This window comes from Nannospalax galili, unplaced genomic scaffold (assembly GCF_000622305.1).
Source record: "Nannospalax galili isolate Female #2095 unplaced genomic scaffold, S.galili_v1.0 scaffold406, whole genome shotgun sequence".
Taxonomy (NCBI): Eukaryota; Metazoa; Chordata; class Mammalia; order Rodentia; family Spalacidae; genus Nannospalax; species Nannospalax galili.
The window spans coordinates 5,735,553-5,762,037 of NW_008357033.1; the positions used below are offsets into that span (position 1 = coordinate 5,735,553).

Sequence of the window (26,485 nt, forward strand, 5' to 3'; positions counted from 1 at the left end):
CACTCAGCACTAGCAGGTGCCTAGTGCATTGCAGGCGCTCAGTACGCACCCACTTCTTTCCTCCATACACTTTTCTTCCTCCTGTTCCCCCACATATCTTGAGAGACTGGACAGATCTCTGGAGCCTCCTCCAAACTGCTCTTGGGGGTTCATGAGACCAAGTGCCTGCTTAGAGCTGTGTGTTGGTTAGAATCAGAGCTCAGGAAGCCTGGATCCCTCAGCATGTGTGCTGGGCACCTCACTATGGACTAGGAATTGAGAAATGAGCTGTTCTTGTGGCACCTAGAGTCTTCTAAGGCAGCTGAGACACTGATGAGGAAAGGTAATGGAAATTGAAACATAAGAGAGGGTCCAAAGAAAAGGATACTGTTGGTCCACTGGTTGCTGGCTGGTGCCGTACCCTATTCTAGCAAAGATCACTAGCAGTGGTACACATTGGTGGCCTCCCTGCCTGTGGTCCCTGGTACCCCAACCCATTTCTACATGCATTCTCCAGTATTTGGCTGTGCCCCTCTTCTTTCTGGTGCCCTTTTAGAGCTCCTGTTAACTGCAGGATCAAGTTAAGATTTCCTAGCTTTGTGTTCACAGGCTCTTCAAACCTGTCTTCCGCCTGTCAGCCCAGCCTTACTCCCCACTGCTCCCCAAGGTTCACCCTCTGCTCTGGCAACAACCACACCCTCCAGATGCCAAGCACTTGCCTTGCCTTTGACCCTCAGGTGCACCCTTGAGTTTGTCTCCCTTCTGTGGCTAACTGATGCCTCACCCACCTGATTCATCACCCTGAGAGGTACCATTTGACTCCTTGCCATGTTTCCTGTCCTCTTTTGGGGTCTGGCTACAGCTTTGCCACCCAGTGTGATGGTTGGTTTGCTCACTCATCCTTGAGGTATGAGCAGCTCAGACAGCAGCTGTGTTTTACCCCTTCTGTGAAACCCACGAGTACCATAAACTAATGCTCCAGAGGTGCACGTAGGTGAAGGAAGAGGGGAGCGAGAGATTGTTGTGGCTTGTTTTCATCCAAACAGGCCTCCAGGGGAGGCAGAGCTCCAGCAGAGCCCCATGACTTCGGAGGTATCTAGAGGGGACTGGGAGGTGCTCCCACCTTTACTGCCTTAGCCTCATCTGCTGTTTAGATAATTCCCACTTCTCTTGAATGTTCCTTGTGTCGTGGTGTTTCCTTGAACGCTGCACCCTGTATTCATTCGCTGAACAGGTATTCATTTCAGTTGTGCTCCTGCAGGTGCCCTCTGGATTCATGGAATCGACTCTTTCTTGACACTACAGTTGCAGCTGCCCTGTCTCCTCCTCTTCTTCCACCCTCTTCCTTCTCCTCCCCCTTCTTATCCTTCCCCCTCTTCTTCTGCCTCCTCTTCTTCCTTCTTTCCTCTTCCCCCTTCTTCCTCCTCTTCCCTCTTCCCCTCCTCCCTTGATCCTCCTCCTCTTCTTCCTCCTCCTTGCTCTCCATTTCTCCCTCCATCTTTCTCTCTCTTTTGCAGTACTGGGAATGGAACCAGGCTGTACCCGTGCTAGACAGGTGCTCTCCCCATGTCCACTTCTCAGCTGCATTGTAATCCTCCAGAGGTCACTCTTCCTCAGTCAACCACCTGTCTTCATGTGAAAGACAGAGAAGAGTTGAGATTTCCCAGGCTATTCTCTTGGGTGATGTCCTAACACCTGTGACTCCAGTAACTTCATCTTCCTGTGTGACATCTTTACTGCCTCTTCTGGCCCCCTGACCACTGTATCCAGCTGCCTGCTTGCCTGCTGTAGCCCCTCATGTTCATCATGTCTAAACTGAACTTCCAACTTCACTCTGAGGTGGTCCTCTTCTAGGCATTGCTATCTCAGAATGACCCCAACCCTGTTCTTCTGCTGACCACTTTCCTGCCCCTGTCACCACTGCCCCCTGTGGCTCTTACCTGAACATCTCAATCTGCCACCTGTACCTTTCTGCCACCACTCCAAGCTTAGTTGTAGCCTTTTCTCTGTGTCACAGCAGTGGCTCCAGATGGGCCTCTTTGGGTCTGCTGTGACCCTCCAGTCCATCTCTTGCAGCATCTGAAGTACAGAGCAGATCCGATCACTTCACTCCTCACCTGAGTATCTTCCCTGTACTCTGAGCTGAGGAACTGAATTCATTAGCCATATACTCTTGACCTTGGTGTGTGTGTGGGGGGGGGATCTAGTATCAGGTCAATCCCCCTCCCCCTCCCCCGGGACTTCTGTACTTGCCTTGTGCTTGTGATCCCCTTCTTCCCTGCCACCCCTCCCCCTTTGCTCCCTTGCATGCTTTCTCCAGACCTGGACACTCACTGTTTTCTCAGGCTCTTTCACAGGCTTAGCCCTCCTGCTCTAGCACTGTGCATCCTTCAGTTGTATTTATTTAGACAGTTGTCATTTTTCATTTTCTTGAGTGATCTTTGATGTCAATACTTGCTACAAATTTATCTATTTATTCATTTTTTAAATTTTGGTCTTTTGAGACAGGATCTTGATCCTTGAACTTGAGACTCTCCTGCCTTAGCCTCTGCATACTGCAATTATAGGTGTGCACCACCACACCTAGCCTCCATTTATTTGTTTATTTATTTATTTATTTATTTATGTTTGTTTGTTTGTTTTTGAGACAAGGTCTCCCTATAGCCCCAACTGGCCCAGAACTCACTATACAGACCAGGCTGGCCTCAATCTCACAGAGATCCACCTGCCACTGCCTCCTAAGTACTGGGATCAAAGGTGTGTACCATCACACCCAGCTTATTTATTATTATTACTATTATTATTATTATTATTATTATTATTTACATGTGTATGATGTGTGTGTGTGTGAGTGTAGGCGTGCTCTGTGCCATAATGTGCATGTGGAAATCAGGAGACTTTGGAAGTCAATTTTCTTTTTCCACCTCATTGAAGCAGGGTTTCTCTTATTGTTTCTGCCTCTTTGCATACTTTAGGCTAGCAGATCTGTGAACATCCAGGCGATTATACTGTCTCTTCCTCCCAGCTTGCTGTAGGAGCAGTGGGATTACAGAAGCAAGCTGCCACATCTGGCTTTTTGTAGGTTCTGGGATTAAATTCAAGTCATCAGGCTTATACAGCAAGCACTTTTGCTTACTGAGCCATCTTGCTGGTCTCAGCCTCCTTTTATATGTTAAGCTCCACCAGGGCCTTTGGTTTCTCACCATGCATGATTCATGCTCCTGCATCCCCTGAATCATGCCTGGCATGTAGATTGCAATGGGAGAACAAGTCAAGCATGAGTGAGTTGTGGGGAGGACTGGAGGTCTCCTACGGGAAGACTGGTCAGTGCTTGACACACAGTAGGCTTCCAAGAAGTGGCTGTAGCTCTTGGCATAGCTCATGGTGAGGGTTCTCTGTATCTTCAGCATTCTGCTCTGATGGAGGCCTTCCCAAATTGTTTCCTTAAAATTGATGTCTAGTGAGGCATAGAAGTGGGGAGCCAGGAAACTGTGAGGAGGTAAGTGATCTGCAGCAGGTAATTCCATCAGGGCCCCTAATTTGGGATATGGATGATACAAATGTGTTACTTCTTCAAGAATCTGGTGAAAGGGGCTGGAGAGATGGCTCAGCAGTTAAGAGTACTGGCTGGTCTTGCAGAAGACCCGGGTTCAATTCCCAGCACCTACACAAGGGCCAACAACTGTCCATAACTCCAGTTCCGGGGGAACCTGATGCTCTTTTCTGACCTCTGCTGGCATTATATGACACAGGTGCACTTACACACATATAGGTAATACTCTCATATACATAAAATGAAGATAATAAAATTTTTTTAAAAAAAGAATCTGGTAGAAGCAGCAGATTCTCATTGTAGAACAGTAAATATATGCATACAGCTCTGTGTTTAGGGGTATGTGCTGGGGACTGAACCCAGGGTACTTGTGGTAGGCAAGTACTTTACTACTCAACAATACTCCCTTGCTCTCAGCTCACCCTCATTTTGCTGTGCTTGCTCATTTCCTTGGCGTTGGGATTCCCATCAGGGATGATTTCAAGCTACCAGTGTGAGATCATAGAATTCTGGGTGCAGGAGATGTGCTGCGAGGGTTGGCTATCACAAACCCATTTGGAACTGTCTCCAGCCCACCCTGATGACCACTGTCCCACACTGCCCTCTCCTTCCTACACTGTTGTACCTGCATATCTTGTACATTTTTACACACTTGACAGGCTTGCAAGTGGGCCTCATTGAAGTCCTCATTCCTACACATTGGACACAGTTGATTGCATGGAGATGCTGCATTGCTATGAGAGGCCAGCTCCTGTTATTGAAGAGTGAGCATTTGGGAAATGTTTCCTAATTTCACCAAAATTCCCCTTTAATTCGGGGCTTCCATGTAGGCAGAGGAGGCACATAGGAGCAGCTGTCTACCTGCTGTTAGTCGAGCTTGCTCTTGGCTTAGCGCCTGCTTTGCATCTTCACTGCTGACTATGACCTTGACATGCACTTGATACTTGGATTTTCCCCCCTATGCTTTTAAAACATAAAACATAGTTTCTTTTGTTCATTGCCCCGCATATTGAATACTTGGGTATTAAAAGCAGCCATTTGTAATGGATTGTTATAGAAAACCTTCCAGCTAGAGATGGTCAAGTTGACAGTTTTGCCCTGTCTTGGGTGGATGGTTGCCAGGTCCTGGCTGTGCTACTTCACCGAATTGCATGCTCTCCACAAAGTAGAAAGGAATACTTACTCCATAACCCTTCCAAACAGTTTTGCTGCTTTGTACTGTAAAAGGAGGTAATTTGGCTAAGTTCACACAATGAAGTTGTGGAAAAGCCAGTTTTAGAGCCCAGAACTCCTAGTCAGTGTTTATTTCTGAATTCATTAAGCTGGTCTACCTAGCACTGTCCCACCTAATTTCTCCCCCAACTGAGGCTTCTCAGTGAGCTCATAACATCAGGAGACTTTGGAGTCACATTTGAATCATCCAAGATTAAGTGATGCTTAGCCTAATGTCAAATGGATGCTATTGTTTCCTGTGCGGTGCCATCATCTGCCCCCCCTGCGCACCTGTCTCGGTAGCAGAGCTCCCCTCAGGCATTTTCAGGCTGACCCCCCTTTATGGGTATGTCCTAAATGTTCCTTTCTAACCCATCATTCCTGTTCTGTATAGCTCATCTTAGGTCAGGCTGTTCTAAGACGCTCATCCCTGGTCATTTCTGCACAAAGGTTTCTTATTCCCCTCCTGCCCATTGTTTCTGCAGTAAGTGGCAGAAATGCACTCATTCTCTGAGGTTGGACATCCAGTTTAATATTCTAATTTACATAATGTAGATAACATTTGGTTCCAACTCTGTGTTTGTAGATGATCAAACCTAGACCCAGAAAATGTTTGATTAGCCAGACCCCAGTCCCCTCTTTTCTCTGCCAGTTATAAAGGGGTAACCTCAGAGCTAATGATGAAATACTGTCTGTGAGAGATGGAAAAGATGCAAGATGTCAGTGTGGTGACTGCAGCAGGGCTGTTGTTCTCAGTTCTGATTGCCTTGTTCTCAGTGCCAAGTACAGATAAGAATTACTTGAGAGATGGGAAAGGAGGGCACAGAGATGTAAGTCAGTTGCCAAAAGTCACCGAAGAATAAGTTACTTGGGGCATTCTACATGAGCCTACATGTTTATAGGGTCATATTTGACAGCTGAAACCCAGCATCTCTCTAAGAGTGTCATTTTCTGGATTCACTAGGCTTTTCTGAAGTGGCTCCTTGAATTGCTTTAGACATCCAGTAGAACTAAGCTTTAATGTAGTCTGGTGCTTTGTACTGTAACTGTGGGTTTTTTTTTTTTCCTCTACAATGTCATCCAAAGTTCACTTCCTTTCTCTTTCTCTTTCCCTTCCTTTTGTGCTAGAGATAGAACTTCCTATTCCAGGCTGGCTTCCAACTAATGTTCTATGTAACCAAGAATGACCTTGAACTTCTGATCCTCCTGTCTGTACCTCCTGAATGCTGGGATTACAGGCAAGCATGTGCCAGCACACCAAGTTTATGTGGTGCTTGGGATGGAACCCAGGGCTTCTTGTATGCTAGACAAATATTCTGTCAACTGAGCTATATCCCTAGCCTCTCAACCCATTCATTCTGTAGGTGAGAGAGGAACTTTCCCTGTGTCTTGAAATCAGTTAGCTGCAGAGTTAGCACACACACCTGCTGACTCAATGCCCATCCCACTGCATTAGGCCACTGCCTTAGCAGATGTTCGAGAATGACAGAGAGAAGCCAGTTCTTCTCCCCCTCTCCTTGCTGTGTAAAGAATTAGAGGTACTGGCAGATGTGGTAGCATGTAACTACAGTCCTGGCACTCAGGAGGCTGAAGCAGAAGGATCAGAAGTTTGAGGCCAGCCAGCTTGGGCAATTTAGTGAATAAAAGAGTTGTGAGTGCTTTTGATGAATTTTTAAAAATAAAATGCAGTCGAAAGCCTAGTGGCTTAGTTCATGTAGTGTACCTGGAAGATGCTCTCTGTTGGGTTTCCAGAGGGCAACATAATAATGTGCCATCAGCAGAGGAGTGGCAGTGGCCAGAGCAGAAGAGAGACACAGTGTTAGGGAGACACTTGTATGCAGAAAAAGCCTCGGATGGGGGCTCAGAACTCTCCTGCTTGCCAGCAGACCCTCCTTTAGGCCCTCTCAGTCTCATCTAGGAGAATTCTGGCACTAAAATTGACATTGGATTAGTGTGAAGAAAGGAAAGATGGGAAAAAACTTGCAAGATGCTACACTGTGGTTGTAATCACAGGTCTCAGTCACTCAGACACTGCCCTTCTCCCTCTGTCTACCTCCAGGTTCCATGCCCAGGCATTGTGGGCAGGAGGTGTGTGTACATCAGGGTCTGGGGAACTTGACCAGTTCAGTCATCTGTTCAACCACTAGGAGCTGGCAACAGGTACCAGGGTACCAGGGATGAGAAAATGAGTCCAGCACTGTCTAGCACAGCCCTCAGAGCTTCCAGAGCAGCAAGAGACACAGATGTGAGGGTATCCTGTTTGCTTTCTCAAGTGACTGTTTCTAAGTGTTGATCATTTTTCTAAAATAGGACTTCCTTTCATTTGTGTATATTTAATGTGGTGGTTCTCCTTTTTTTCTACCCATTTCAAAAGTGTGTTTCATAATGTATGGTCTCTCTGAATCAAGAAGACACAGTTATCCAGTGAATAGTCAATTATAAGGATAGATATATGGTGTAGTAAACCGTATTTTAAGCAAGCATTCCTTTTCTCAGGCTGTAAGATGTTAATGCCAAAATGATTGTACATAAGAATGTTGTGAATGGAGGCTGGAGAGATGGCTCTGCAGTTAAGAGCACTGGCTGCTCTTGCAGAGGACCTGGGTTTGGTTCCCAGCACTCACATGGCTAACAACCATCCATAACTCCAGTTCCAAGGGATCTGACACCCTCTTCTGACCTCCATGAGCACTGCACAACATGGGTGCCCTTACATACATGCAGACAAAATACTCAAATAAAATAAAAATAATGTTATGGTATCTGCTGCATATGTGGGTGCTCTTACTCAGAAGTGAGGCCTCAGATGGGTGTGTGCACGTGCACATGAACACAGCTAGCCTCCAGGCAGCTGTAACCCGGGTTGTATGGTGGTCCATCCTTTCGAAAACCTGCTACATACTGTTGAGTCTACAGCCTGGCTGTCATTATCATTCAGAGAAGTAGGGGTAGACTCAGTGCTAGAGTGCTTGCTAGGCATGTATAAAGCCCTGGGTTCTATCTCCAGCATCAAAACAGACTTCGGAAGCCAGACCCCAGACTAGTTAATCAGAACCTCTGGAGTTGGGGTCTCGCAGCAATAGTTTTTAAAGCTCCCCAGTTGGGGTGACTAAGCACAGATCTGAGAACCACAGCTATGGAAAAGTGAAGAAGGAGCAGTGCCACAGAAACTTGGGCGAGCACTTTGAGACACCCTCCCTCCCCACCCTGGGCTTCTCCTAACGTTCTGCGTTTATGTGTTCTGTGTTTCTGTCTGGTTCCCATGGGGAGTTTATTGGTGCTCTTGGCACCCACGCCTCATTTTAAGGCACATGGGAAGCCCCAGAGCCAGTCTAGAGGTTTGAGGATATGAAAAGTAAGCCCACAGATTTATTTTTTTCTCTTGGCACTAAGACGACCTTCTGTAGTGGTTCCCAAATTCAAGTTCATGGACTGGACCAGTTGTGTCAGAATTTTCCGAGGAGTCTGATACAGACACAGGTGGGTCACTGAGTGCCCTTGGAGGTGTGAGGCAAGACCCCCTACTGTTGGTGGCACTATGTACATGCCATATGCTGGGTGCCCAGGGTCTCCCCACTGCAGCCCTGTGAAGTGGGTGCAGTGACTTTCCCATAATTCACACAGAGCAACTGAAGCCCTACGGGTTGAATACTGTGTCTCACGTAGTATGAGGCAGCGCTCAGCATGACCTCCTGTTGTTAAGATTCCCTGGCTGCTGACAGTGTTCTAGTTACTGAGAAGGACATCTCAAGTAAAGGCATCTGGTGTCTCAATAGCTCTTTCTTATCTAAGATAACACCCCGTGTTTTTATTGTTCTGTCTGCTTCCTCTGGTCTGCAATGATTTCCTAGACTTTCTGTTTTCAATGACCTTGACAGTTTTGGGGGGTGAGGGGTTTAGGGGGGAGGGTGTTTTTGAGACAGGGTCTCCCTGTAGCCTCAGCTGGCCTGGAACTCACTATATAGACCAGACTGGACTCAAAGAGGTGGAACTCAAAGAGATTTGCCTGCCTTTACCTCCCAAGTGCTGGGTTTAAAGGCATGTGCCACCATGCCCAGCTGAACTTGACAGTTTTGAAATGTACTGTTCTATTATGTTTTTCAGATATCGGGGGTTTTTTTATTATTATTATTACTAGGATATGGTTAAGTTTTTTGTTTTGTTTTTGTTTTTCGAGACAGGGACTCACTATGTAGCTCTGGTTGGCCTGGAACTTCCTATATAGACCAGGCTCACCTACAACTCACAGAGATCCAGTTGCCTCTGCCTGGGATTAAAGGTGTGCACCACCACACCCACTCAGTGGGTAAAGTTCCCCTGTCCTCACCTCCTACCAGAGGATGCCTGTGTCTATATGCCTTTCTCTACTGCAGGGTTACTGTTTTACTTTAGAAATGAGTCCCGTAGTCCTGCCACCCTCAGAGAGGACGGGGGGGGGTGGTTCTTTTCCTGAAGAGTGTAGTACCTATGCACACTGAAAGCCCTCAAGAGTAACTTGTCCTCTTACCATCATTTATTAACTTATTTATTCCTTTATGAGTGTGGACCATAGATTTCTTTGGTAGTGCTAAAGAAGGAATTCAGGGCCTCTCACATGTTAGACAAGCATTCTACTGTTGGGGTCCATAGACACTGACAGTTTGAGTGTAACCCACCATGGTTACTTATTTTTGTGCCCCTGATTGCTTCAGTTTGGGCCATTGAAGCTCTTTGGGCTGCTGTCTTTATTTCCCTGATATGGTTTCATCCTTTTTTCTTGAGCACTTTCTATTTTCTGGTACTTTAAGATGGCCTAGGAGCATCCTTTATTTTCTCCATCCCAGCCTAGGATCAGCCTTGTGTTCCAGGAGCCCTGATTCCTTTTTTTGGAGAACAGTATTTAGAAATTAAGACCAGGTGCTGGGTGCCCAATGCTGACAGAGACGGGGGGGGGGGCGCTGAAAAAGTACATTTTACATATTGTGTGAAGGTCTATAGAGTAGGGAGGACGGGAGACTTCGACCAAGGAACACTCAAGGGGTGGAATGTGAAGTTGGAGTTTTCCGTTTTCCAGATGGAATTCAGGGTTAAGGGAATGGCATGGGGAGGGGTGGGAAGAAATATATGTCCCCAGCATTGAGGCCTCTGCTTTTGAACTGACTATAGACTTAGAACAGCAGTGACTCTTCTTTGGTTTTATTTTTCTCATCACACACAAATGAGCCATTGTTATAGCTTATGTTCCCTAGAGGAGGATTTCCTCTAAGTCCTGAAGGTGACCTGTCCTGCTTCTCCCTCCTTGTCTTCTCCTCCCCCACTTCCCTCTCCCTTCCTTCAATCCCTTCCTTCCAGTCTTTTTTTCTTTCTGAACTCTGTAGCCCCTGCTTTCTGCTATGTCCCATGCCATTCCAGGAACACAGGGAGCAATAGCCTGGTTCCAGCCCATCAAGAAGTTCTGTAGTGTAGGCTGAGAGCTCAAGGTTTTCATATCTTCCCTTTGGCCCTTCACCAAGTGTTTAATTTCTAATGCTTCACAGAACAGCATGATAAAAGTATCTGTATTGTACAACTGACATGGTAATGTGACTCTCAGCAAGTCTTTTCTGTTCACAGATAACAGTTGGTGTGTACGATCCCTGTAACTTAGCCCAGTACCCTGGATGGCCTTTGAGGAATTTTTTGGTCCTAGCAGCCCACAGATGGTATTTACAAGTGTGTGTGTGTCTGTGTGTCTGTGTGTCTTTGACTATGTTTCTGAGTTTGGGGTTTTTTGTTTTTTTGTTTTGAGACAGGGTCTCACTGTGTAGACCAGGCTAGCCTTAAACTCATAGAAATCTGCCTGCCTCTGGCTCCTGAGTGCTGGGATTAAAGGTGTGTGGCACCATGCTTGGCTGTCTGTTTTTAACCGTGGGTGGGTCTGCTTATGCCAGTATCTTTCCCTAATTATAATTAGTACATTACTAGCATGGAAACCAGAAAACAAGTCAGTAAATCAGATATCATCCAGCTTCTACCCCTGGTGAGCTCTTAAGCAGATGGGCTCATTCTGCACTAAAGATATATTAGACTGTGGTGAGGTTGGTAGCCAGAGATCATGACTCTGACATTCTCTAACCTTCCCTTCTGGCTGTCTGGGTTGCTTTCAGATAGGACTTTGCTATTGCTCCCTCCTTTAGTAAAAAAAATTTGCTAACCCTAAAATAATTCATCGGAGTATTGGGAAGAGTCAATACATACTTGATAAAGATACCCAGTGTTGGGGCTGGAGACATGGCTCTGTAGTTAAGAGCACTGGCTGCTCTTGCAGAGGACCTGGGTTTGGTTCCCAGCACCCACATGGCAGCTAGCAACCTTAACTCCAGGGGCTCTGACACTCTCTTCTGACCTCCCTCGGCATTGCATGACATGGGTGCACTTATGAGCAGGCAATGCACTCAATAATATAAAATAAAAATAATAACTTTTTTTAAAAAAGATACCCAGTGTCATTGGGTATCAAGAAAGTAACTGTAAAACCCTGAGAGGTAACAGCCACAGACCCACCAAAATCACTTAACAAAAGTGACTTTACCAAGTGTGGGAGAATGGGGAGCCATCACAATTCTTGAAAGTCATTGTGAAATGTGCAGCAGGATCTGTCTGAGTTTAAAATGCCCCTGACTCAGCGCTGCTTAGAATGTTATGCTTAGGGGTACAGACGTGGACACAAGGCACATGCACTGTGTATAGCCACACCATTCTTACGAGCCCCAAACTAGGACTGAGCCTTGTGTCCTTCAGTGCCAAAGTGGATGTTAGAGGTATAGAGGTTCCTTACAGAGTGTGCTCTGCTGTAGGAATCTGCTCCAGTTCCCAAACTCATCACCATGGGTGGGTTTGCAAACAAAATATTGAGTGAAATAAGTCAGCCTTGAAAGGATGCATGCTTATGGCTCCACTTATGTATCAGAACAGGCAGAGTCATTGTGGGGACCTAGAGGGTGATTATGGTTGTAGGTAGGCATGGACCAAGCTCCTTCTCACTGAGGACTGTGTGCTTTTCTTTGTGTCTTCTTTATTAAGTTTAAAAAAAAAATATTTGCTTCAAAATATGAAGATACCTATCGATTCTTCCCAGAGACAGGCTGGTTATCTAGCTGCTCACCCGGCTCAGTGTATCTGCTGTGAGCACATCTCCTGGCTGCTGGTGAAGGACCGTTTCATGAAGTGGGGATTCAGATGGGGAGGAGCTCCTGTCTTAGGGGTTCTTTTTAAGGTCTTGGGAACATCCCTGAATTTCAGAAGCTTCCTTTGTCAGAATTATCTCTCTGCTGTGTGAGTACTATATGAAATTCATCTAGAAAGAAATCCCAGGCCCTAAACATTGGGAGAGGTTGCCTACAGGAATGTGTTCCAGATCTCTCTGAGGTCAAGGCTGTCCGGGGGATCAGAGAGGAATCATTGCATGCATTGAATTCCCTTCAGCCTGTTTGCTGAAACACTCATGCAAACTCTTTTTTTCTTCCTTCCTTCACGAAAATTAAATGAAACAAACACAAATCTGGGGCGCAACAACAGGAGCAGCAGCTTCCAGGCTCTCGAAGTCCTTTGCTTCCGAGACCGCACCATGCAGGGAGTGAGAGACGTGGCACACAGCATCATCTTTGAAGTGAAACTTCCAGAAATGGCATTTAGCCCAGGTAATTTGCCAGTCTTTGCAAATGCATATAATTATCAGTTATCAGAAACCCAGCTTTCTTTTCATCCCCTCACAATGGCAGCAGGAGGGAGAGCAAGGCTCAGCTCCCCCTCACCGCCAGGGCAAGCACCCCCTGGAACCGAAGGCATGGCTCTATTCAGCCCCGACAAATACAGAGATTGGCATCAGCATGGCGCCTCCAGGTTGTTCTGTCTCGAGGATGCTCTAGCCCTAGCTTTCTTTTCTTTTTCCTTTTCTTTTCTTCTTTTTTTTTGTTTGACATGAAATCTCCTCAAGGAAGGATAAAACGATTCATACACTCACATGTTCATCTGTTTAATGTTTGAAGCTGTGTGTGATTCTGTTCTTCACATAGGAAACCAGTCAGCAAAAGCCCCATTTGTCTTTCCCCAGTCAGTATCTTCCTTCATCTTTGCATGGCGGGTGTTAGCATTCATCCCTGCTTTATAAGTTGGGAAACTTAGGCTGAGAGACATTTTATAGAGAGAGCTAGATGTGTATATGTGTATGCATATGCATATAGGTATGTGCTCATCCTTATCTTTTCATATATGCCTTAAAGAGGTAGAAGGCATGCTCAAGTTTGAGTGGAGGAGGAGAATGTCTACTTTGTGGCCTGTTGCACATGCAGCATGTGTCCTGTGTGAGAGCCAAGCTTAGTGTCTAGCCTGGGCTGGCGCTCACTCCTTATATTTTGTTCTCACTATTCACATCAGCACTATGCATACTTCTTTCCAAATGAACCCCCACATTCATGTGATGTTTAGGTAATACAACTGTTGTGATGGCTAGAGTCCTCTGTGTGGTCCAGGTTGGAAGCTGGTCCCTTCAGAGCCTTTCAGATTAGCATTTGGCTTGGTGCCCTCTTCTGGCACCTCCTAAAATAGCACTCCTGACATGTTCATTTAGATGCCATTTACTTTATTAAGCTTCCACTTAAAGATAGTCTGAGGAATTGATAGTCACTAGAAGGTGGAGGCAGGCCCATTGGCCATCAGGCCCCTTTCCACACCTCTCCCCTCACCCTGCCAGGAGGTGCTTTCTTTCAGGTCTGAGCTGAGCCACTCTGCTCCGCACTCCAGTGTGACCCTGGCCTGTATATATATATATATATATATATATGTGTGTGTGTGTGTGTGTGTGTGTGTGTGTATGTGTATGTATATATATATGTATGTATATGTATATATGTGTGTGTGTGTATCTGATGAAGGCTTCCTGTTTTCCATCTGCTTTATACTCAGTATTGAAGACAGATTACTTCATTTAGGAGGGCAGCTTCTCTTCTACTTGTAAATTAATGACTTTCCCCTTTAACTCCAAGTAAAACTTTGTAATAAACAGAGCATTATAAGGATGTCCTCCACATCATAATATGAACTCTAGGGCGTTCGCGTGGCAGTGCTTTTCAGTCTAGTCCTGTGCTGCATAACGAAGTCACATCACATACCATGGTGGTCCCCTAAGAGTCTGTTGCCTAGGGACCTCATGGCCACTTAATTTGTGTAAGTACACTCTGTGATGTTCTCAGAATAGGGATCAGCCGGCTACTCATTTCTCAGAACATGCTCCTGTTGTTAAGCAACACATGGCTCTAGCTCCAAGGCATCCTGTAGTTGGAATGGCAGTGGTATGAGAAGTGTTAAATATTTGGGCCTTTTGTTCCTTACTCTATAGCTGGTAGAAAGCGGTTGTAGCGACCAGTTAAAAGGAGGCATGGACACTGCTGGAAATGGGGTATAAGCCCTTCTTCTCACCTCCTGTCCCCATCCTCTTTCTGGTTCCCAGCTGTGGGTGGATTCCATCTCATTTCCCCCAAACACATTTCCTTATTAATTTGGAGTGTATAGCATGAGGATGGATTATATGGAAGCAGATATGTAAATTATATGTTCACATTTAATAGTTTTCATTATTAGTCAGCTTACAGTTTATCTAATTTTCTTAGTAATGTCTGTAACCAACCAGGTACAGTGGTGCACACCTGTAACCCCAACACTTGGGATATGGAAGCAAGAGGAGCACGAGTTCAAGGCCAGCCTGGGCTACATAATGAGTAAGGCCAGCTTGGGCTACATAAGACCCATCCCAACAAAACAAAAGCTAGCAAAATGGAAGCAAAGAAGGGAGGGAGGGACCCTTTTAAGTATGTAGATGGTTTCATTTGGAATGTCTGGCCTTGTGGTGTCTTACTACAAAGAAGGTTAGAAGGAAGCCAGGGCTGGTGCTCCTGGTTGAAGTGCTAGATGATGGTTCTGTAGATCTCAAGTTGCTGTGCTGTGTGTTAGAGAAGCACGTTTTTGTTTCTTTGTTTTAGTATTTTATTAATATGAGTGTATTACCTGCATGTACATGAGTGCTCTGTGTCAAGCAATACCACGGAGGTCAGAACAGGGTATCGGATTCCCCTGGAACTGGAGTTAAGCTGCCATGTGGGTGCTGGGAATCTAACCCAGGTCCTCTGCAAGAGCAGTCAGTGCTCTTAACTGCTAAGCCATCTCTCCAGCTCCTAGAGAAGCATTTTTAAATTCAGCATAATATTTACAAGACAGATTCACTAAAAGGTGAATTAGGAGCTCTAAACACCTTCGTCCCCAGCAAGAGTCCTGCCACCTTCACCCCTGGGAGGAAGGTCTCCTGCACAGCTCAGGTTCACACTTGGGAAGGTGCATCTGTCCTCCAGCTCCTTGCTTGAATGGCACCCGGGTCTAGTTGGGGTCCAAGTACTTGTCAAGGAATAATGAGCCGTGGTTTCCCCTTACTCATGCTATTAGCTAAAAACAGGGAAAGGAAACCGCTTTCTAGGAGCCATAATGGTGTGGACCATACTATTAAAAAACCAGAAGCTGCAAGCTTCTCAAGGAAAGCAGAGGCTGAGTACAGCCTAGAAGGAAGCCAGCGCGTGGAGTTCCTCCTGCTCAGCCGGAGTATCTTACGAAGTGCGTGTGTGAGTATGTGTATACACATTAGTATTGTGAAGGTGTGTGACTAAGTGTGCACATGTGGATGTGTGCAAATGAGTTCATGAGGGCTTGTGTGATTGTGTGTGCATGTGTCTCTGTGTGCATGTGAGTGGGTATTGTTTTGTGTGTATGGTTTGGGGTGGTGTGCTTGTGACCATGTATGAAGCTCATGTGAGAACATTTATGTGCATGTACATGTGAATATATGAGCATGTTTGAGTGTGTGTATGCATATTTGCACTTGTGTATGGAAGTGACTGGAAATGTGCATGATTGAACATGTGTGTTAGCGTGTGTGCACATGTGACTATGTGAATGTGACAGCGTGTGCATATTTGAACCTGTGTGTCTATGTGCGAGTTGGCATGTGCACATTTGTGTGCCATGTATCTTAGTATGAGAGTATATGAGAGTGTGACTGTGGGTGTGGACACGACTGGATGTATGAGTGCATATATGAATGTATGTGAGTGTGCACATTCTGTGTTAGCCTGGGTGGATGAGCATCTGTGTGAATATGTTTGTGTGTGTTGCATGTGTTGGTTTATGTTTGTGTGTGCAGTGGATACATGTGAGTTTGTGTATAGGTGAGTATGTACATGCTTGTGTGACTGAGTACATTTGTGTCTGGGTGTATGTTAGTGATGTGTGTATGTTAGTGATGTGTAAAGTCAGTATGCACATGTGTGTATGCATTTGAGTGTGCATATGTGTTTGTGTGCATTTTGGGGTGTGGACTTTGGGTATGTGCATGCAATACATATGTTTGGATGTGTAGACGTGCATAATTGTTCGTGTGACACTGTCAGATGGAGTTTGTATGTGTCACCCACAGTATTTGTGGCTGTTAGTGTGTTTGAATGTACAGGAGTTTGAGTGTCAATGAGTGTATGTCAATGTGAGTGAGCATGCATGATTATGTGATGTTAAAGTCTGTGCATGTATTTCAGCATGTACGAGCATAACTATGTGAGTGTGTGTGTGTGTGTGTGTGTGGTGTAATGATAGAATCAAGCTGTCATCACAGCTCAGGCATGCTAAGCATTGCTCTACCACCGAGACCCTCCCATGCCCCCACCCCAGTCCCTTTGCTTAAAGTGGGCATCATGCTGAAATGTAACTTGAGGCTCCCTGCTCAGGAGTTGAAGCTTTATTCTGAACAGAGGGAGTCATTGAGAAAAGGAGAGGCTAGAGGTCCCAGGACAACAGCAGGGCATGTAAGAGCTGGTAGCCCCTAGAGTGGGATTCACAGGCTGTGTTCACAAGGAAGCGAGGCTGCTGTTTACTCCAGGATATGGCAAGTCTTCCACAGAGTAACAGATCTGCAAGAGAAAGTAGCAACAACAGACCAGGCACCATTTCTCTGAGTGTCCATGAGAATGTAATGGGTGTTCAGATAGTGCTGGAGGAAGCTAGGGAACACCATACACGTTCACACAAGTAGCTTTTCAATTCAGGTTTTCAAGAGCTTCCTGTCTTAGTTAGCTTTCTATTGCTGTGATGAAAAAACTAACCAAATCAACTTGGGGAGGAGAGTTTGACTTAGCTCACAGTCCCTTGTCAAGGGAAACCAAGGCAGGAACTCAGGGCAGGAACCTGGAGGCAGGAGCTGAAGCACAGACCATGGAAGAATGCTGCTTACTGGCTTGCTTCTCTGACCTGTGCTCAGCCAGCTTTCTTACACAACACAGGCCCACTTGCCCAGGGGTGGCACTACCCACAATAGGCTGGATCCTCCCACATCACTCAACATTCAAGAAAATGACCCACAGAGATGCCCACAGGCCAATCCAATGGAAGCAATTGTCATTTGAAGTTTCTTCCACCCAGGTGTGTCAAGTTGACAACTGAAGCTATTTAGCACAATTGACCCCTTGTCAACTTGACACACAAACACATCACACACATCCTTTCCATTTCTTATCCCTAAGATCTCATGTTAATATCACAACAAAATAGTACAACTTTAAAAGTCTCACAATTATTAAAAATTCAAACACTTTAAAGGTTCAGAGTCTCTTTAAAAAGTCTCTTAACTGTGGCCTCCTATAAAATCCAAAGCAAGTTAAATACTATTTCAAAAGAGAAGAATTGGGCATACTTAAGCAAAACCAACATCCAGCAAAGTAGCTCAAGGCCAGACATTTGGGATTCAGGCACAGTCTTCTGGGCTCCAAGGGGCAGCTCCAGGTCTCTGGCTTTGTCATCTATAGCACACACAGCTTGTGTTGTAGGCTCAAGCCAGCTCCACTCCACACCTGCTGCTACTCTTGGTCATCATCCCATGGTCTCGGTATCTCCAATATGTTGGGGTCTCTGTTGCAGCTGAGGCTGCACCTTTACCAAGGGCCTGTTCTGGCCTCACACAATTCCAAGCCTCAGATCCTCTCTATGACCCCTTCACGCCTTCAAAATAAGTACCTTGTAGAAGACTCCTACACATTACAAAATCATACTTCCAGCTAGAGATAGAGCCTGTTTACCACAGTTTCTGTGCGCTGACCCTGAGGAAATACTTCCCAGAAGGCTTCACCTCAATGAAGCTGTAATTCACGGCTGATTTTTTTCAGTCCCAGGTGACCATCATCATTTGTCCCAGTAAAGCATAAAAGGTTTTACTTCCAAAAATTCTTAATTCAACACAAACAGCCCTGAGAGTCTTTGCTTCCTTTTGAGGCATTACAAGCCAGACCTCCATTGTCTACACCTTTCAGCTTTATACTTCCAAATCCCTATAGAACAGCTCACTGAGCTTTAAGCATTTTTCCAGTCCAAAGCTCCAAAAACTTTCACAATCTTCCCAATCACATATTGTCAGCTCTATCACAGCAATACCCCATGATCCTGGCACCAGCATCTGTCTTGGCTACTTTCTATAGCTGTGATGAAAACACTGACCAGACCAACTTGGGGAGGATTATTTGGCTTATAGCTCACAGTCCATCATCAAGGGAAGCCAAGGCAGGAACTCAGAGCAAGAACCTGGGGACAGGAGCTGAAGCAGAGACCATGGAGGAATGCTGCTTACTGGCTTGCTCCTCTGGCCCATGCCCACAATAGGCTGGACCCTCCCACATAACTCAATAATCAAGAAAATGCCCCACAGACATGCCCACAGGCCAATCTAATTGAGGAAATTCCTCAATTGAGGTTCCCTCCACCCAAGTGTGTCAAGTTGACACTGTGGCCAGGTGTGGTAGTGTACACCTTTAATCCTAGCATTTGAGAGGCAGAAGCAGGAGGATTTCTGTGAGTTTGAGGCCAGCCTGGTCTACATAGTAAGACCACATGGAGACAGAGCAGGGCTGGGGAGATGTCTCAGCTGAGTTTGGCTCCCCATGTAAAAGCTGGTATAGTGGTGTGCATCTCTAATCCCAGCTCTGGTGGGTTGGGTGACTATAGGAGGACCCCTGGGGCTTGCTGGCCAGCCGACCTAGCTGAGTCAGTGAGCTCCAGGTTCAGTGAGAGACCCTAAATAGAGAATGATCAAGGAGAGTGATCTACACACACACACACACACACACACACACACACACACACAGTCTTCTTGGACTGTGTTCTATTTGTACACTGCTGTATTGTGACAGTTGAGAGCTTGAGCAGAGAATGGGGACCAGAAGGGACACACATGACTTAGCAGTTCAGATCCCAATAGGAAATGCATGGATGGTATGCTCAGTTACCCTGACTTGTCCTGCTTAGGTAGAGTGCTCCCCTGTTCAGCTTTGTCCCTAGCCATCACTGAAGGATGTTAGTAGAAATGTTACATGAAATCATATTATATTCAAGATGTTCTACACATCATAAATGCCAGTCTTTTTCTGAGCAACTTCTAGGCCTGGCAGAAGCTGAGAGTTGGGCTTCACAAGCCAATCTTGATGGTCCTGACACTAGGCTACTTGTTGCTGAGATAGAGGCAGCTGCAGCAAGTAGATGGAAATTGAGGCCTGCGCCTCTCTGGGAAGGAGGAGGGCTAACGTCCTGTCAAGGTGCAGCAGTCATTGTGAGCACTGACCTTTTTAAAGCCAGATTGCTGTTCAGCTTGTTTTCATTTCTTTCCTCTTTTATTAAGTTTCCTGTTATATTTGCCTTAAGATTGTCCTAAAGCAGTTGGCTGGGAGAAGAGCCAGAAAGGAGGCATGGGGCCAAGGATGGTGAACCTCAGCGAATGCATGGACCCCAAAAGGTAGACAAGATTCGGGGTATGCTTGTCTCCAGTGGGGTTCCCAGGCTGTGTCAGGTCGATACTGAGCTGTGTGGTTCAATCAGTTGGGGATGCAATTTGTGACAAGTGCCACAACTTTCTTTAAGTTTGGTCAGGAGAAAATGTGGGGTGCTTGGTATCCTGAGGAGTAAACAGTGTCTTTTCTATAGAGACTCTGAATTCAACTTGCTTCCAGCTCAAAGTCTCAGACACACTGCCTTTTCTTATTTGTTTGTTTGTTTGAGACAGGATTTCATTGTGTATCTGTGGTAGCTGGCCTGGAACTTACTATGTAGACCAGAGTGGCCTGGAATTCACAGAGATCTGCCAACTTCTGAGTTCTTTGTTCATGGCTGTTCAGCTTTTCCCTAGCCATCACTGGAGGATGTTAGTAGAAATATTTCATAAAATCATATTATATTTAAGGGTGATCATGTGTGCCTTTTTAAAAATATTATTTTTATTTTATGTGTATGAGTATATTGCCTGCATGTATGTGAGTGCACCTTCGTCGTGCAGTGCCGCAGAGGTCAGAAGAGGGCTTCGGATTTCCCTGGAACTGGAGTTAAGGACGGTTCGTAGCCACCATGTGGGTGCTGGGAATTGAACGTGGGTCCTCTGCAAGAGCAGTCAGTGCTCTTAACTGCTGAGCCGTCTCTCCAGCCCCATAAATGTGCCTTTAAAAAAAAAAATTTATTATTTTTATTTTATGTGTATGAGTGTATTGCCTGCATGTATGTGAGTGCACCCGTGTCATGCAATGCCGCAGAGATCAGAAGAGGGTTTCGGATTCCCCTGGAACTGGATGGAGTTAAGGACGGTTCATAGCTACCATGTGGGTGCTGGGAATCGAACCCGGGTCCCCTGCAAGAGCGGTCAGCTTTTAACCGCTGCACCATCTCTCCAGCCCTATAAATGTGCCTTTTATTAAGGAGATACAGGAGAATTTTGTGTCCGGTACTTGGTGGGGGATGCAGCTATTCTTTAAAGTTGCTGGAATTTTATTCTCAAGCAGTTTGTGACTAATCTGGCCTCCTTTTTCACCTTGTCTGTCAGGAGTTCAGTATTAAATTTTTGTTTTTTGTTTTTGTTTTGAGACAATGTCTCCCTCTAGCCCCAGGTGCCCTGGAACTCGCTATGTAGACCAGGCTGAACTCCATCTCACAGAGACCACCTGCCTCTGCCTCCCAGTGCTGGGACTAAAGGCATGTGCCACCATGTGCACTTCAGTGGTTTTTACCCCTACCCTACTGCAATGTACAGGACATTGGCGTGCTTTCTGTATGGTAACTTGTCCTCCCCCTTACGTATAAGCTTCAGTGTGGTTTTGCTCTGATTCTAAATTGCTAATTATTTATATCTTATCTATATTGGCTATACCCCATAGCCAATTTCTATCTTTTAGGACAACACTGGGTACCAATGAGTGATTCACTGGGCACATCAATCTCTGGTTTTCTAGGCTGGCTGAGTCATCCGTAGATCTAAATCTCAAACTGATGTGTTGGAGGTTGGTCCCTACCTTGGATCTGGACAAGGTCGTATCTGTCAAGTGCCTGCTGCTGGGAGCCGGTACCCTGGGGTGTAATGTGGCTAGGATACTGATGGTGAGTTCTAGGCCTCAGTGCTGACAAGCTGTGGCCTCATGTTTTATGATCCACAATTGCCCTTCTCTTTCCCACATCCTTCTACCTTTCCCTCAGTCCTTTCATTATGAGATAGTAGAGTCTCCCTCCAGCCCCTGCTCCATTTCCCACAATTAATCAAACCTCCTACCTCAGGATGTGGTGTTTATGACCATTGATGCCAACTGTTACCCCATACCAGGTAAGCAGGACCTCTCAGAGTTTTGTTATTTACCTGCGCCTCTATATTTTCAGACTGGATCTACCCTGCTGTCTATACAAAGATTGATTCTTTACTCAATAGGAAAAGCAATTGTGACAACTTTTCTGTTTCCATACCAAGAATATTGTCAATTTGTTATAAGACTGTGCCCTCAATTTGGTCAATCAATTTCCAGGGATTTTCCTTTTTCTGTTAGAGAATGTTGAAATGGAAATTCTTTGGCTTATTCTATGCGTATCTGTGAGATTATTTCTTTTGGGGGGGAAAAGTTCTAGACTTAGAATTTTTCTTTTAGAATGTGCTCTCTCTCTCTCTCTGTCTCTCTCTCTCTCTCTCTCGTGTGTGTGTGTGTGTGTGTGTGTGTGTGTGTGTGTGTGAGTGAGCGTGAGCGCGTGCTTATGTACATATCTTTAAACTCAGTTACTTTCCTGAAATCTTCACTAGAGGCCTGTGGGAGACAGAGCTTTCCCCACTAGTGTCAACGTCTTAATCTTTGTCAGTTTAGGTAGTTAACAAAGTAACATTTTAGGGGCTCACGAGATGGCTTAGCAGTTAAGAGCGCTAGCTACTCTTATAAAGGACATGGGTTTGGTGCCCAGCACCTACATGGTGATTGACAACCATTTGTAACTCTAGTTCCAGGGGATCTGATGCCCTCTTCTGGTCTCTGCGGGCTCCTGTACACATGGTACACATAAATTCTTGCAGGTATACATACATACTCATAAATAAATAAATCTTTTTAAAGTAACATTTTATCATTTTAACATATTTGTTTAAGGAGGATCTGCCTTTATTTCTTCTGTGAACTTTATTTCTTCTACCCCTGTTCCAGTGGTTGTGTTTCTTTCATAGGCAGAGAGTTCTTTCTTGTGGATATTACCCTTTTTTTTTTCCTGTCATGTGCCAATATTTCACTCAATAAAAATACAAAGTACTTTTATCCTTCTGAAAGATCTTTTCATTTTATATTAAGTGTGCTGTCTCCTTAGAAAGACTTTTCAGTTTTATAGAAAAACTTTAGTTTTTGTGGTTAGGTCTTTGTCGAGATGTAATTTGCTTTTATATGGTTACATCCAAAAGTCTAATGTCTCTTCCACAAATGGGTTGTCAGTTTAATGGTGCTGATTCAATAAACTCTCCCTTACATACCCAAGTCCCCCTGTGGGCTCTGTGTCGCACATCCATCCTGTAATGCTGCTCAATTTTACTTGAATTGACCATGAATTCATAAGCTAGAAGAGGCACCTTCTTCCCAGTGCTCATGATGGGGCCCAGCTTCTCATTCCCAGTCTGGTTGGATATGTAATGGCTCTTCTTTTTACCAGTTAACACAGTTATGAACAGTTTCCCATGTCATTAGAAATGATGCCTATGAAACCTTGTTCGTGCCTGTAGATTACACCTCCTCATATGCCTGCATAGTACCCTGGGATTTGCTGTTCGCAGAATGTCCAGTTTTTTACAATGATAGAATGTAACAGAGAGCATCTTTGTGATCACAACTTTGGCAGAATTTCAGGTGATTTCTTAGGGCACATTGCTAGAAGGAGTCCAAGGACACAAGCCCTTTTGAGGTTCTAAAAACATGTATCCAAATTTCTTTCCAGAAAAATGACAATGATTTGACATTCTCAGGCAGCAGGACAGTTTTCTCAGTATCATATCAGCACTGAGAGTTGTAATTTCCTTTAATCTTTGCAGATTAGCCCTTTAAACTGAGTGGCATTCCGGGAAACCAGAAGTTAAGTGTGTGAGAAATCCCTCTGCCTGCAGCATGCTTGTGATTTATCAGCCCTCTTTCCACTACCCCACACGTTCCAGACTGCTTCCCTGCTGTACACTGTAGAATGCAAAAATGCTTCAGAAATATCCCCAAGTCAAGCACAAGTGACTTTGTCCCCCTCTGTCTAGATTCGTAGCTGCTGAACCTGGGTGGAAACCATGAAGTTACTAGCCACTTTGTAGAGGAACAGGCAACCCGAGACTTAGGAAAGGCTGGGTGCCAGCCTGCAGGCCCCACTCTAGAAATGAATGCCATTGACATACCTAAAACTATTCGTGTGACTGAGTTCTCATGTCCTGACTTAAGGTGTTGAAGGAGAGCAGGATCTTAGCTCTGAAGCTGCCCCAACAGGGCTTCTCTTGAGACCTCGCACAGCCATCCCTTGGTGTCTGGGGACCAGTGGTTCCCAGACCTCTATGAGCACCAAACTGAGGGTGCTTCAGTCCCTTGTTGAAGATGACCTAGTGTTTGCATAGAACCTGCACATAAGCTCCCTTATACCTCAAACCATCTCTAGACTACTTAGGATTCCTAAGGCAATGCAAATGATTTAGAAATAGTTAATGCACTGTAATTTTTAGGGAATAATAATAATAATAAGGGAACATATTCAATACAGCCTCCATTTCCCCCATCCATGTTGAATCCATAGGTTCAGAACCCATAGAGACAGAACTGCACTTGCTTTTGACCTACTGGGGTACCCCTCTGTACTCCCAAAGTGGGACCTTCATCTGCCTACTCTGGAGATCTCATTTTTCCCCTCCATTAACTGGACATGAACCTCTTACCTCTTCTGTGCCTCAGTATCCACATCTGTAAAACAAAATGAGACCTTAGCCTTTATCCTTCCCACCCAACTCTAGAGCTGTGTGATTTCTATAGAACTTTACAGAATGTAATTGTCAACATGGATGTCTGTGCTGTCTTGAGAACTTGTTTGAAAACAGACCCAACTTATGACACAGTTTCTCCAGCTTGGAGAAGTACTGCAAAGTGTCTGTCATTGTTACACAGGGCCAATGACTTGCAAATTGTCTTTTGAAGAGCTAATTGAGGTCTTAAGTAAGTTTCCAGAGAAGTGGTTATTTACATGTAATTATTCATTACCACAAACCAGAGACATTTGGGGCCCTGGCTAATCCTTCTGAAACAACAAAATGGAGTTCTGGGATTCTCTTGTCAGTATTTCTCTAGTGGCACTGACCAAAATAACAAATTATAAATTAGGGTTACTTTGACATTTCTTGGTCTAATGACTCTGGGAATCCAGGCCCTGCACATATAATTATTTTGTCTTTTAAAAGTAGTTGACATTTCCATTATCAAAAACGGAATTCGAACTGTGCTTGGTGACTCACACCTTTAATCCCAGCCTTTAATCCCAGCACTCCAGAGGCAGAGGCAGACAGATCTCTATGAGATTGAGGCCAGCCTGTTTTACATTGCAAATTCCAGGCCAGCTATGGCTACAGGGAGAGCCTGTCTCAAAAAAGACAAGAAAAAAACAAAACAAAACAAAAAAACCAAAGCAAACAAACAAGAAACAAACAAAAATCCTGAATTTGCACAATTCAGTTTCTGAAGTTTCCTATATTTTGAGGTCCCCATCTGCTGAAATGCAAAACCCCTTCTGGAGGCTTTGAGAAGTACATGCTGTGACATGCTTGAGTACATGCTGTGACATGCTTGTCAGAAGCATGTCATGGTCCTCTATGTACTTGCAGGGCTGGGGTGTCAGACATGTCACATTTGTGGACAATGCCAAGATCTCCTACTCCAACCCGGTGAGGCAGCCTCTGTATGAGTTTGAAGATTGCCTTGGGGGCGGCAAGCCCAAGGCCCTCGCTGCAGCTGAGCGGCTTCAGAAAATATTCCCTGGAGTGGTATGTTGGTGATATGGGGAGCATCCATGGGTTTTTCCTGTATCTGTAAATGTTTAAGTCTTGGGGAATGCGGCTTTGTGGTATTGGTGACAGAGAATCAGACATATGTCACCTCCTGCCAGATATATCATGTGACCAAGCCTGTTACAACAGAGGTGGTCACCTACCTGTATGTGACTCACTGTTGAAATCTTCCAAGAGTGCTGGGGATGTTGCTCAGTGATAGAGCTCTTGCCCATCACGTGCAAGACCCAGAGTTCCATTCCCAGCAACACGCGCGCGCGCGCGCACACACACACACACACACACAAGTGACTCAAGGAAGAAGTGAAGAAGGCATAGGGCCCAGGTTTTTGAGGGAAAGAACAGCAGCATTATGTGCAGAAAAATTCCTGGTTATAAGTGGCTGCGTGCTTGCTGACAGCTATGGAAGTGTGGGCTCAGATCTCGCCTGTGTCTTGGCAACAGACATAAACATGGGCTTTGCTTCCCTAGAATGCCAGAGGGTTCAACATGAGCATCCCCATGCCTGGACATCCAGTGAACTTCTCCAGTGTCACATTGGAGCAGGCCCGCAGAGATGTGGAGCAGCTGGAACAGCTTATCCAGAGTCACGACGTCATCTTCCTGTTGATGGACACCAGGGAGAGCCGGTGGCTTCCTGCAGTTATTGCGGCAAGCAAGCGGAAGGTAGAGTGTGAGTCTGGCGTGGCTGTGTCTGGGGCTAGTGTACACCCAAGGAGGACTGTCCTTTACCTTCCCTCCCTAGGAGTGGGGGTGTCCTGTGTGGCCTTGTAGCCTGGTGCCAAAGGGTCCACTGTAGCTCGACTTTGCCTTACACCACCCAGTGTCATGGTGTTTACTATTAACTTCTAATGGTGGTACTCACAGGTTCCACTTTTTTTGTGTCAGTTTTAGGTACCTGCAACAGGATTGCTCTCTAAATCATGTAGCCTTTCCTAGTTAGAGGTTTCAGAGTGTTGATAGTAAAAAGCAAACAAGACAAAAGAATGTACCTTATATCAGTTAAATATAACTGTGCATGCCTGCTTCTACTGTTGTCCATCTATCTGTCATCTATGTATCATGTATGAGGCAAAGGGTAAGGAGAGAGAGAGGCATAGGAATGACATGGAGGAAATACAAGAAGAAGTGCCCCAGGTACTTACTAGAAATCATACGTAGGAGATGTTTGTTTTCTTCTCTAGTATGCTTTTTCTTTAGTATTTCGAGCTTTCTGTGTAATCAGAAATTTGGGAGAACAACTTAAAATTACAACCAAGAGAAGTCCCCACAGTACAAGTGAAATAGACTGTTTTTAAAAATCTGTGTGGTTGACAGATCACAGTGTGTAAGTTGTATCTTAGTAAAACTGT

The 26,485-nt window shown here is 45.2% G+C and overlaps 1 protein-coding gene across 5 annotated transcripts in view; it reads left to right on the plus strand.

Annotated features, from left to right (window-relative positions):
- Window positions 1-26,485, plus strand: part of Atg7 (autophagy related 7) — a 272,025-nt gene that overhangs the window by 51,128 nt on the left and 194,412 nt on the right. For all 5 annotated transcript variants that reach the window (XM_029557052.1, XM_029557053.1, XM_029557055.1 and 2 more), the window contains 6 exons: window positions 10,337-10,425; window positions 12,281-12,402; window positions 19,481-19,571; window positions 21,052-21,196; window positions 24,951-25,109; window positions 25,605-25,799. In XM_029557052.1, the coding sequence (XP_029412912.1) occupies window positions 10,337-10,425; window positions 12,281-12,402; window positions 19,481-19,571; window positions 21,052-21,196; window positions 24,951-25,109; window positions 25,605-25,799 (801 nt within the window). The remainder of the gene's footprint in view (window positions 1-10,336; window positions 10,426-12,280; window positions 12,403-19,480; window positions 19,572-21,051; window positions 21,197-24,950; window positions 25,110-25,604; window positions 25,800-26,485) is intronic.